The sequence below is a fragment of the Theropithecus gelada genome, chromosome 11, assembly GCF_003255815.1.
Source record: "Theropithecus gelada isolate Dixy chromosome 11, Tgel_1.0, whole genome shotgun sequence".
NCBI classification, from domain to species: domain Eukaryota; kingdom Metazoa; phylum Chordata; class Mammalia; order Primates; family Cercopithecidae; genus Theropithecus; species Theropithecus gelada.
The window spans coordinates 70,788,698-70,802,143 of record NC_037679.1 but is presented as its reverse complement, the minus strand read 5'-3'; the positions used below and the strand labels follow the sequence as shown (position 1 = coordinate 70,802,143).

Below are 13,446 nucleotides of genomic sequence, written 5' to 3'. Positions count from 1 at the left end.
TCTCAATCTCCTGACCTCGTAATCCGCCTGCCTCAGCCTCCCAAAATGCTGGGATTACAGGCGTGAGCCACTGCGCCCAGCCGTGTTGTTGTTTTTTAATCTGTAAGACATACCCACTTCAAAGGGTAATTGCAAGAATTAAGGGCGCTTCCAGGGTATTTGTTACTTAAAAAAAAAAAAATGAATTAAGCAACAAACATACAGAGTGCCTGGCATGGTCTCTGGTTCCAACAAGGGTTCAGTAAGTATCCCTTCTTGTTATTGAGGTTATTTTTATCATTTTTCGGTGGTATGAATGGTGTATATACCACCCAGCAGTACTAAGGTGACCCAATGACGTGTCACTAATCCATCTTTTGGTCATTACTAGCAATCAGTTTACTACTCTACTGTACTTTATTTATTTATTTATTTGAGACAGAGTCTCACTCTATCACCTAGGCTGGAGTGCAGTGGTGTGATCTCGGCCTACTGCAAACTCTGCCTCTCGGGTTCAAACGATTCTCCTGACTCCAGGCACGTACCACCATGCCCAGCTAATTTTTGTATTTTTCAGTAGAGACGGGGTTCCACCATGTTGGCCAGGCTGGTCTCAAACTCCTGGTTTCAAGTGATCCATCTGCCTCAGCCTCCAGTTTACTACTCTAAAAAATTGTTTTGAAAATTCTACCATTGGCCGGGCACGGTGGCTCAAGCCTGTAATCCTAGCACTTTGGGAGGCCGAGACGGGCGGATCACAAGGTCAGGAGATCGAGACCATCCTGGCTAACACGGTGAAACCCCGTCTCTACTAAAAAATACAAAAAAACTAGCCGGGTGAGGTGGCGGGCGCCTGTAGTCCCAGCTACTCGGGAGGCTGAGGCAGGAGAATGGCGTAAACCTGGGAGGCGGAGCTTGCAGTGAGCTGAGATCTGGCCACTGCACTCCAGCCTGGGTGACAGAGCAAGACTCCGTCTGAAAAAAAAAAAAAAAAAAAGAAAATTCTACCATTACAAATGTTTCAAGTTTAAAAACTATTACAAAAGATGTTTCCAAGAGAATTGGGGAAATTTGAACATGGACTGGATATTCAGTATTATTATTAAATAATTGTTAGTTATCTTAGGTGTACTGGTGTTGTGGTTATGAAAGACAATGTCAGCCAGGTGCAGTGGCTCACACCTGTAATCCGGCACTTTGGGAGGCCAAGGCAGATGGATCACTTGAGGTCAAGAGTTTGAGACCAGCCTGGCCAACAAGGCAAAACCCCGTCTCTATTAAAAATACAAAAATTAGCCAGGTGTGGTGGTGCATGCCTGTAATCCCAGCTACTTGGGAGGTTGAGGCAGGAGAATTGCTTGAATTCAGGAGGCAGAGGTTGCAGTGTGCCCAGACTGCGCCATTACACTCCAGCCTGGGCAACAGAGTGAGACTCCATCTCAAAAAAAAAGGAAAAAAAAGAAAAGGAAAAAAAAGACAGGGTCTCACTCTATCATCCAGCCTGGAGTGCGGTGGTGTGATCACAGCTCACTGCAGCCTCCACCTCCCACCTCAATTGTTACAGGTAAGTAGGTGGGACTACAGGTGTGCACCTCCACACCTGGCTAATTTTTTTTTTGTTTTTGTAGAGGTGGGGTTTTGCCATGTTGCCCTGGCTGGTCTCAAACTCCTGGGCTCAAGTGATCTGCCTGCCTCAGCCTCCTTAAGTGATGGGATTACAGGCGTTAGCCACTATGCCTGGTCAATGTCTTTATTCTTGAGAGATGCATGCTGTCTGAAACTTATTTCAAAAGGTTCAGCCAAAAAAAATCATTATATACATGTTAAAAGTATACATGTATACACACACACATATATAGAAAATAAATGTGGCAAAATGTTAACAATGTTTTAATTTTTGATCTAGATGAAATATAAACAGATATTCATTATATTATTTTTTCTTCTTTCACCTTTTCTGAAGGTTTCAAATGTTTCATAATTAAAACGTTAGGAAAGAAGTGACACTCAAAAACCATGTTACAAAGCTGTTTAAAATAGTTTAGGTCCAGGCACAGTGGCTCACACTTGTAATCCCAGCATCATGGGAGGCCGAAGTGGGCGGATCATCTGAGGTCAGGAGTTGGAGACAAGCAAGGCCAACATGGTGAAACCCTGTCTCTACTCAAAAAATAAAAAAACTAGCCGGGCGTAGTGGGGGGCGCCTGTAATCCCAGCTACTCAGCAGGCTGACGCAAGAGAATCATTTGAACTCAGGAGGCAGAGGTTGCAGTGAGCCGAGATTGGGCCACTGGACTCCAGCCTGGGTGACAGAATGAGACTCCGTCTCAAAACACCAAACAGTTTAGAAAGACTCTTATAAAAGAATAAACAAAAGGCCAGGCGCGGTGGCTCAAGCCTGTAATCCCAGCACTTTGGGAGGCCGAGACGGGCGGATCATGAGGTCAGGAGATCGAGACCATCCTGGCTAACACAGTGAAACCCCGTCTCTACTAAAATACAAAAAAAAATTAGCCGGGCGAGGTGGCGGGCGCCTGTACTCCCAGCTACTTGGGAGGCTGAGGCAGGAGAATGGCGTGAACCCGGGAGGCGGGGCTTGCAGTGAGCTGAGATCCGGCCATTGTACTCCAGCCTGGGCGACAGAGCGAGACTCCGTCTCAAAAAAAAAAAAAAAAAGAATAAACAAAAACAAGCAACATGAAACTAGATAAATATGGATTTTTTGAATGTTAAAAAAAGATGTTTTCTACCAATTCTCCCTAAAGCAGGCATATACTTATCTGGCAGGATAACTTAAATACCTGAGAACTTCTGGGAGAGGTTGTTATAAAGTTTCTTTGCCCTCCTACCCAAATTTTATTTGTCTTTAACGAATTGGAATTTGTGTTAGCATATGGGCTGTTCTCTCCTGTAGCTTGAATGTGCGATAGCAAAAACATCTGAACTTTACCTTGAATCTTCACAGAGATCAAGAACGTTAGGTACAGGTACTCCAGCATTTGCAAGGGCTTTCATAATCCTGCCAGGACAAATGAAAATAAACAAAACCGCTGGCTGAATTGATGAGATTTTCTTCAAGTTACTTTTCTTTGTTTGTTTGTTTGTTTGTTTTGTTTTTTGAGACACAGTCTTGCTCTGTTGCCCAGGTTGGAGTGCAGTGGCGCGATGTTGGCTCACTGCAACCTCCACTTCCTGAGTTCAAGCCATTCTCAGGACTCAGTCTCCTGAGTAGCTGGGATTACAGATGCGCACCACCATGCCCAGCTAATTTTTGTATCTTTAGTAGAGACAAGGTTTCGCCATGTTGGCCAGGCTGGTCTCAAATTCCTGACCTTAGGTGATCCACCTGCCTCAGCCTCCCAAAGTCCTGGGATTACAGGCATAAGCCACTGCGCCTGGCCTGAAATTACTTTTCTGAATTAAAAATGGTACATAAATTAAAATGAAATTCTAAAAAATATTCAATTGACCCAAAAGTAAGTAAGAACAAAAAAAATGATGGGACAAACAAAAAACCAATGGTGAAATTGTAGACCTAAATCAAACATATCAATAATTACATTAAACTCAATAGATGAATAGATTCCAATTAAAAGACAGAAGTTGGCTGGACATGGTGGCTCCTGCCTGTCTCAACTAAAAATACAAAAATTAGCCAGGCGTGGTGGCGTGCACCTGTAATCCCAGCTACTTGGGTGGCTGAAGCATGAGAATCACTTGAACCCAGGAGGTGGAGGTTGCAGTGAGCCAAGATCGTTCCACTGTGTTCTCGCGTGGGTGACAGAGTGAGACTCCATCTCAAAAATGAAAAAAATAAATGAAATAAAATAAAAATAAAAGACAGAAGTTTTCAGTCTGGACAGAAAAGCATGACCTAATTATATGATGTCTACAAGAGATATGCGCTGAATATATAAACATAGATAGGTTGCAAAAACAAGAATGGAAATGGAAGCATTATGCAATCACTAAGCATAAGAAAGCTGGTGTGGCTACTTTAATATCAAATAAAGCAGGCTTTACAACAGTGTACCACCAGAGACAAAGAGAGACATTTGAAAATGATACAACTGCAAGTTCATCAGAAAGGTATTACAATCATAAATATGTACATGCTGAACAACAGAGCTTCAAAATACGTCAAGTAAAAATGATCAAAATTAAAGAGAAAAAAATGAAGAAATCCACAAGTCTTAGCTGAGATTTTAACACTCCTTTCACAGTAATGATAGAATTAGACAAAATTAGATTTATCTAAAGACATATCTGAACCCACTACCAACCAACCTGATCTGATGGATATTTGTATACCACTAACTCAGATATTGCAAAATATACATTATTTTCAAGTAAACACAATATGTTTACCAAGATAAGTCATGTGCTGGTCCATAAAATAAATCTCAATAAATTTCAATAAAAATTAAAATCTAGCCCAGCACGGTAGCTCACACCTATAAGTCTAGCACTTTGGGAGGCCAAGGTGGGCGGATTACCTGAAGTCAGGAGTTCAACACCAGCCTGGCCAATATGGCAAAACCCTGTCTCTATTAAAAGTACAAAAATTAGGGCTGTGCATGGTGGCTCAAACCTGTAATCCCAGCACTTTCGGAGGCCGAGGTGGGCGGATCACAAGGTCAGGAGATCGAGACCATCCTGGCTAACATGGTGAAACCCCGTCTCTACTAAAAATACAAAAAAAATTAGCCAGGTGTGGTGGCAGGCACCTGTAGTCCTAGCTACTCGCAAGGCTGAGGCAGGAGAATGGCGTGAACCCAGGAAGCAGAGCTTGTAGTGGGCTGAAATCATGCCACTGCACTCCAGCCTGGGCAATAGAGCGAGACTCCGTCTCAAAAAAAAAATAATAATACAAAAATTAGTCAGGCATGGTGCCTCACACCTGTACTTCTACCTACTCAGAAGGCTGAGGCAGGAGAATCACTTGAACCCAGGAGGCGGAGGTTGCAGTGAACCGAGATCATGCCACTGCAATGAAGACTGGGCGACAAGAGCGAAACTCCGTCTCAAAAAATAACAAACAAAAGGCTGGGCGCGGTGACTCACGCCTGTAATCCCAGCACTTTGGGAGGCTGAGGCGGGTGGATCACGAGGTCAGCAGATCGAGACCATCCTGGCCAACATGGTGAAACCCCATCTCTACTAAAAATACAAAAATTAGCCGGGCATGGTGGTGTGTGCCTGTAGTCCCAGCTACCCAGGAGGCTGAGGCAGAAGAATCGCTTGAACCTGGGAGGCGGAGGTTGCAGTGAGCCAAGATCGCGCCACTGCACTCCAGCCTGGGCGACAGAGGAAAAACTCTGCCTCAAAACAAAACAAACAATAGAAAAAAGTAACAAAACAAACTGTGGTTCCCAGATCAATGTGATTGATAAACCCCTAGCTAGACTAACAAGAGACAAAATACAAATTATCAATCAATACCAGCAGTGATAAAGAAAGGATATCACTAGGGTGGGCATAGTGGCTCACGCCTGTAATCGCAGCACTCTGGGAGGCCGAAGCAGGTGAATCACTTGAGGTCAGGGGTTGTAGACCAGCCAGGCCAACATGGTGAAACCCCACCTCTACTAAAAATAGTAAATTAGCTGGGCATGGTGGCATGTGCCTGTAATCCCTGTTACTTGAGAGGCTAAGGCAGGAGAATCACTTGGACTTGGGAGGTGGAGGTGGCAATGAGCCAAGATCATGCCACTGCACTCCAGCCTGGGCGACAGAAAAAAAAAAAAAGGATATCACTATAGCTCCTACATATATTAAAAGGATAGTAAGGGAATATGATAAATAATAAATTCAATAGCTTGGGTGATATGAACAGACTCCTTAGAAATTACAACTTACCAAAACTAAAACAAGATGAAATAAAATATTTGAGTAACAATATTTTTATTAAATTAATAATCAAAAACCTTGGCCAGGCACGCTGGCTCCTGCCTGTAATCCCCAAAACTTTGGGAGGTCAACGTGGGAGGACTGCTTGAGGCCAAGAGTTCAAGCAATATAGTAAGGCCCCATTTCTACAAAAAAATTTTTAAAACTAGCCAGGCATGATGGTATGTGCCTGTAGTACTTGGGAGGCTGAGGCAGGAGAATCACTTGAGCCCAGGAGTTCGAGTTTATAGTGAGGTATCATCGCACCACTGTATTCCAGCCTAGGCAAGAGTGACTCTCTGCCTAAAAAAAAAAAAAAATCAGCTAATACTATATATGCGATTTGTATCTGCCTTTACTATCTTAAAATTTTATCATACACGTTTGTTATTATAGGCATAGTTTTACTAGCTGCAATAACAGCATAATCATTAAGGGTGAGCTATGAAATCTGATGGACTGGCTATAAAGCTAGACTCTAGCACTTGCTTACTAGTTTTATGACCCTGGGTATGCTGGTTAATCTTTTTTTTTTTTTTTTTTGAGACAGCGTCTCACTTTGTGAGTGCAGTGGTACGATCTCAGCTCACTACACCTCTGCTTCCTGAGTTCAAGTGATTTTCCAGCCTCAGCCTCCCATGTAGCTGGGACTACAGGTGCAAGGCACCAACACCTGGCTAATTTTTGTATTTTTTGTAGTCAGGGTTTCACCATGTTGCCCAGACTGGGCTCGAACTCCTGAGCTCAAAGCAATCTGCCTGCCTTGGTTTCTTTAAGCCTCACTCCTCCTAGTCATAAATGAGGATTATAACAGTAACATATCATAGAGTTGTGAGGATGCTCTGCAGTAACAAGACATTCAAAGCATTTATTTTAGTGCCTGGCACACACTAAACATTCAATAAATGTTAGCTATTACTATTTCTGTCATTGCAAAGAGTAGATATACCAAGGTTTACTTATTTCCTGATTATGGTACAGATTATAGTACATTTAAGTAGTTTCCAAACTCTTTTGTTTGTTTCTTGAGACAGAGTCTCACTCTGTCACACACGCTGGAGTGTGCAGTGGTGCCATCTCGGCTCAGTGCAGCCTCCACCTCCCAGGTTCAAGAGATCCTCTCACCTCAGCCTGCTGAGTAGATGGAACTACAGGCATATGCCACCACACCCATCTAACTATTTGTGTTTTTGGTAGAGACAGGTTTTCACTATGTTGTCCAGGCTGGTCTTAAACTCCTGAGCTCAAGTGATCCACCTGCCTCAGCCTCCCAAAGTGCTGGGACTACATTAGCTACTGCTCCTGGCCTTCCAAATTCTTCTTATTAAACAACTGTGGTGAGCATATTATTAAACAAATGTGGTGAGCATATTAATACATAAAGCTGTTTCCCCCTACTTAGAATTATTTCTTTAAGACAGAGACCCAGAATTGGAATTACTAGGTCTAAAAGTATGAAAACTCTGAGGCTTTTAATAAATTGTATCATATTGTTTTCCAGAATAGTTCTAATTTACATTTGGCTTTTTTGGGGATTGGGGCAGGGTCTCACAATGTCTCCCAGGCGGGAATGCAATGACGCCACAGTAACTCACTATAGCCTCAACCTCCCAGCTCAAGCAATCCTCCCACCTCAGCCTCCTGAGTAGGTGGGACTACAGGTTCGTGCCACCACGAGCAGGCTAATTCTTTTTTTTTTTTTTTTTTGGTAGAGACAGGGTTTTGCCACATTGCCTAGGCTGGTCTTGACCTCTTGGGCTCAATGATCCTCCTGCCTCGGTCTCCCAAGGCACTGGGATTATAGGTGTGACCCACAAAACCTGGTCCATAACTGTAGTTTTAAATGTCTTGGGGTGTTTTTATGGAGTGCTGACTTTTCTGTTTAGGGCTGAGCTTGTGCACGGTGGAGGCTGGTGGGCAAGTGCTCCCCTGGCCCTGAAAACTTACCTGAACTCCCTCTCTATGGCATGGGCAGATGGAAGGAGTGTCCCTGGGGGCTTCTTCCTCAGAACCAGATCACGATTAGCCAGCCTGATGTAGTAAGTTGGATTTGACTGCCCGTGATCAAACTGAAGGAGTTCCAATGGGCCTGCAAGTTTGAAAACAAAGAAAACTCAAACCAGCCCTGGACGACAGATCTGAGCAGACATTCTTTCTTTCTAATGAGTTGTGCATTTGGGCTTCAAAATATCCTCATCTGCCATGCAGTGCAAGAAAAGCACCTCTTACCTGCCTACCAGGAGTGACTGAGTCCCAGGTCTACACCCCGCCAACTCAGGTCCAGGATCACATGCCACTATAGTTTGTCAAAGGCCATTCATTTTATACCACAGTAATTTTCTCATTTTGTGCAGGTGTCCAATTTTGTCCTTCCTGCCAACTCCTGCTCCATGAATAAAAACATGCTCATTCTGTTTATCAAGCACAAATGCAGCCATGGCAACCCATCTTGCTAAATAGAATGCTTTAAGCCTGAGGATGAAAGGTGCCCTTGCACGTCCCTCTGCCTGACACTGCTGGGACAGCTGAAAGGAGTGACACAGAGGCCTTTGGCCTGACACAAAGCTGCTTTCATGAGATGCAATTTCCCACTGCACTAGGCTGAATTCCATGGCTCCCTTGCAGGATCCTGGCTGAGGTGAAAGTAATTCATTCTCAGCTCCATAAGAAGACTGAACCCTGGGTGTAGATTGATTTCACTTGGTTAGAAGAGCAGGCAAGCAACAGAAGTCTGCCTGAGTTCTTCCGGCTGGCCAGAGTGGGTGCCACAGCTGTGCAGAGGCCACTACCCATAATCCAATTGCTGGAAAACATCCTAATGTGAAACTCTATCAATAAAAGCCTTTTTCAAGGAGCAAGTGGGTGAAACCTTTATCACTTGGGAAAAATGTCTTCTTTGGCCGGGAGCAGAGGCTCACGCCTGTAATCCCAGCCCTTTGGGAGGCCAAGGCGGGTGGATCACCTGAGATCAGGAATTTGAGACCAGCCTGACCAACATAGTGAAACCCCATCTCTACTAAAAATATAAAAATTAACCAGGCATGGTAGCGGGTGCCTGTAATCTGAGCTACTTGGGAGGCTGAGGCAGGAGAATCACTAGAACCCAAGAGGTGGAGGTTGCAGTGAGCTGAGATCATGCCATTGCACTCCAGCCTGGGCAACAAGGGCAAAACTCCATCTCAAAAAAAATTAAATTAAATTAAAAAAATTTTTTAAGTCTCTTTTTTTGTTTTCTTTTGTTTTTGAAATGGAGTCTTGCTCTGTCATCCAGGCTGGAGTGCAGTGGCACTGTCTCAGCTCACTGCAACCTCTGCTTCCTGGGATCAAGCGATTCTCCTGCCTTAGCCTCCCCAGTAGCTGGGACTACAGGCATGCGCCACCACACTCAGCTAATTTTTGTATTTTTAGTAGAGATGGAGTTTCGCCATGTTGACCAAGCTGGTCTCAAACTCCTGGCCTCAAGGGATCTGCCCACCTCAGTCTCCCAAAGTGCTAGGATTATAGGCATGAGTCACCACCCCTGACCCAAAAGTGTCCTCTAAAGCACACAAGGCACCTGGTTTTCTGAGGGCGGAATGTGAAGGAGGAAAGAGAAAACTTCTCTCCAAGAAATGGAGACAACTTGTTGCATTTTAAAATCATGCAACTTTTTTTTTTTTTTTTTGAGAGAGTCTTGCTCTGTTGCCCAGGCTGCAGTGCAGTGGCACGATCTCAGCTCACTGCAACCTCCACCTCCTAGGTTCAAGTGATTCTCCTGAGTAGCTAGGACTACAGGCATGTGCCACCATGCCCAGCTAATTTTTGTATTTTTCCTTTTTTTGGGGGGGGGGATGGAGTCTTGCTCTGTCGCCCAGGCTGGAGTGCAGTGGCACTATCTCAGCTCACTGCAACCTCGGTCCCCCGGGTTCAAGTGATACTCCTGCCTCAGCCTCCCAAGTAGCTGGGATTACAGGCACCCGCCAAAACGCCCGGCTAATTTTTGTATTTTTAGTAGAGATGGGGTTTCACCGTGTTGGCCAGGCTGACCTCGAACTTCTGACTTCAGGTGATCCACCTGCCTCAGCCTCCCAAAGTGCTGGGATTATAGGTGTGAGCCACTGAGCCTGGCCGCCTTTTATTCTTTTTCTTTTTTTTTTTAAGAGGGAGTCTCACTCTATCACCCACGCTAGAGTGCAGTGGCGCAATATAGGCTCACTGCAACCACTGCCTCCCGGGTTAAAGCGATTGTTGTGCCTCAGTCTCCAGAGCAGCTGGGACTATAGTTGTGCACCACCACATTCAGCTAATTTTTGTATTCTTAGTAGAGACAATGTTTCACATTGTTGGTCAGGCTGGTCTCGAACTCCTGGCCTCAAGTGATCCGCCTGCCTCGGCCTCCCAAAATGCTGGAATTACAGGAGTGAGCCACTACACCCTGGTCACCAATGCAAATTCTTTTTTTTTTTCCTGAGATAGAGTCTTGCTCTGTTGCCCAGGCTGGAGTACAGCAGCACAATCTTGGCTGACTGCAACCTCTGCCTCCTGGGTTCAAGCAATTCTCCTGCCTCAGCCTCCTGAGTATCTGGGATTACAGGCACCCACCACCATACCCAGTTAATTTTTGTATTTTTAGTAGAAACAAGGTTTCACCAAGTTGGCCAGGCTGGTCTCGAACTCCTGACCTCGTGATCTACCTGCCTCGGCCTCCTAAAGTGCTGGGATTACAGGCGTGAGCCACCGTACCCCGCCTGCCAATGTAACTGTAAGTCATCTTCACAAAATGGGCTGTCGTCTCAAAGCATTAGAAACTGTAAAATCCTCTGAGCACATACTGCAGTCCCCAAGTTCCTCTCCCTGTTGAAAGCAGGCAACCACTGCCATACCACACTCTCAGGTGTAAGAGTGGGATAGGTATACTTTTGGAGATCCATAAATAGGGAAGTTAATGCTTTTTCCCAAGCAAAACTGAAAGCAGTGCTCAGATGCACCAGGCCCAATGGCTATTTTCCTCACTGTAAAGCTTCTTTGTCTCCAGCCCATTCCATTAGGGTTGAAAAGTGAGAAACAGACCAAAACCTTCGCCTCGGAGAGAGTTACCAAAACATGAAAGACACCCACATACCTGTGGTCTGGATACCCAGTAAGTCTTTGAGGTACTTCTTCAAGGAATCTTTCGGAATTTCCATCGTCTTTCTCACAGGCTGAGTGTTTGGAACACCTAGTCTCAATGTAAAACCCAAGAGAGCTTCTAATTCCTTTACTGCAGTCTCTGGGTCATTAACCTGGTTTCAGAGAGAATATGTATATGTATATATTTTGTTGTTGTTATTTTTCCCTTCTTTTCACAGAATGTTGAGAATATATATACATTTTTTTTAAATTTTACAATTCATGGTAGTACAGGTGTAGAGAATATTTATTGAACAGGTGCCAGCAGTCAACCCTGGCCTCAGGGGCTCCTATCTGTTTCCTAGGAGGTGTCCGAAATGTTTGTTCCCCAGTGCCGTAAAGACATAGCACTTGAACACAAATTTAATTTACTCAGGAAGGCCATTTTTACTTCCTGCAGAAAGGGTACACTCGCCAGCAGTTTTGCCACAGGAGTACACCAAACAAAGGAGACAGGGTCATTTATAACCTGACGCATCCACCCTACTGCTGTGTCTGGTTTCGCTGGAATGGGACTTTTAAATTCTGTATTTATCCTGATTGGCTAGCAACTTAGAACTTTTTTTTTTTTTTTTTTTTTTGAGATAGAAGTCTCACTCTTTCGCCCAGGCCGGACTGCAGTGGCGCTATCTTGCCTCACTGCAAACTCTGCCTCCTGGGTTCATGCCATTCTCCTGCCTCGGTCTCCTGAGTAGCTGGGACTAAAGGCGCCCGCCACTGCGCCCGGCTAATTTTTTATATTTTTAGTAGAGACAGGGTTTTACCGTGTTAGCCAGGATGGTCTCCATCTCCTGACTTCATGATTCACCCGCCTGGGCCTCCCAAAGTGTTGGGATTACAGGCGTGAGCCACCGCACCCGGCCTAGAACTTTTTGAAAGAGGCAAAGGTAGAGGAGAACAAAGGAAGGAAGAAGTAACTTGTGGAATGCTGAGAAAAGTAAAAACACCTTCAAATAAGGAAGAGGAACAGGCTATGACCTAATGCTTGCTTGGACCAGTATAAGCATGCCAGGGCAAATATTTAGGCTAAATTGTGGGAGTAAAGAACATAAAGTACATTGATTTCTTTATCACAGCTAGCAGATATTTAAGAATGCTAGCACGGGTCTTCAAATAAATTTTGCTTCTAAGAGAAGTTACTATTTATTCCTACTTAAGTGGGGAGGAAAGTCTTTGAAGAGGAACCTCTACTTTACTTTTTACAATTCCCCCTCTTTTTATTTTATAATTTCTCTTCAAATTTGTTTAATACGTTTTGATTTAATTGCTTTGTTTGTCCCTCTAATAGAAGTAATTTTTCCAAATAGGGTGGAGGAGAGTTAGGAGTTAACTCTGTACAGAGTGGCAGAGACAAGATTTTGTATAAAACTTCAAAGGCTGGGCGCGGTGGCTCATGCCTGTAATCCCAGCACTTTGGGAGGTTGAAGCAGGCAGATCATGAGGTCAGGAGTTTGAGACCAGCCTGACCAACATGGTGAAACCCCGTCACTACTAAAAATACAAAAATATTAACCGGGGATGGTGGTGTGCGACCGTAATCCCAGCTACTCAGGGGGCTGAGGCAGGAGATCACTGGAACCCAGGAGGCAGAGGTTGCAGTGAGCCGAGATTGAGCCACTGCACTCCAGCCTAGGCAACAGAGTGAGACTCTGTCTCAAAACAAACAAATAGCCGGGCGCGGTGACTCACGCCTGTAATCCCAGCACTTTGGGAGGCTGAGGCGGGCGGATCACGAGGTCAGGAGATCGAGACCATCCTGGCTAACACTGTGAAACCCCGTCTCTACTAAAAATACAAAAAATCAGCCGGGCATGGTGGCGGGCACCTGTAGTCTCAGCTACTCAGGAGGCTGAAGCAGGAGAATGGCGTGAATCGGGGGGAGCGGAGCTTGCAGTGAGCCGAGATCGCGCCACTGCACTCCAGCCTGGGTGACAGAGTGAGACTCCATCTCAAAAAAAAAAACAAAAAACAAAAACCTTTGAAGGCCGGGAATAATATAACAGCCTACAAGAATAAGGACACCAATAACAAGAGCAAACGAGGTGAGAACTGAAGTTAAACCTTCTTTTTAACCACTGAACCAATGTTTTATTATTTTAGAAAATGGGTGATTTATTTCAGAATTTTTGGCAAGTTTATCAGATAGGGAGGTTAATACTGTAGCACTTTTGTTATAGTCCATCAGGGACAGTATTATTAGGAACGAAGGTACAATATTGAGTTTTAATTATGAAACAAACATCTTTTTTTTTTTGCTAATATTATTATTTTTTTTGAGATAGAGTCTTGCTCTGTCATCCAGGCTGGAGTGCAATGGTGCAATCTTGGTTCACTGCAAGCTCTGCCTCCTGGGTGAACACCCCCACAAAGGTCTTAAGCCTACCATTCACCTCCTTTCCTATCTCTTTTCTCAAGCTGCCTTCTCAGTAC

General features: G+C 44.5%; 1 protein-coding gene across 2 annotated transcripts in view; it reads right to left on the bottom strand.

The window, feature by feature from the left end:
* The window catches only part of ACAD10 (acyl-CoA dehydrogenase family member 10), a 70,253-nt gene that overhangs the window by 31,280 nt on the left and 25,527 nt on the right, over nucleotides 1-13,446 (bottom strand). For both annotated transcript variants that reach the window (XM_025401178.1, XM_025401180.1), the window contains 3 exons: nucleotides 10,970-11,129; nucleotides 7,816-7,957; nucleotides 2,930-2,998 (listed from right to left, as the gene is read on the bottom strand). In XM_025401178.1, coding sequence (XP_025256963.1) covers nucleotides 2,930-2,998; nucleotides 7,816-7,957; nucleotides 10,970-11,129 — 371 coding nt within the window. The remainder of the gene's footprint in view (nucleotides 1-2,929; nucleotides 2,999-7,815; nucleotides 7,958-10,969; nucleotides 11,130-13,446) is intronic.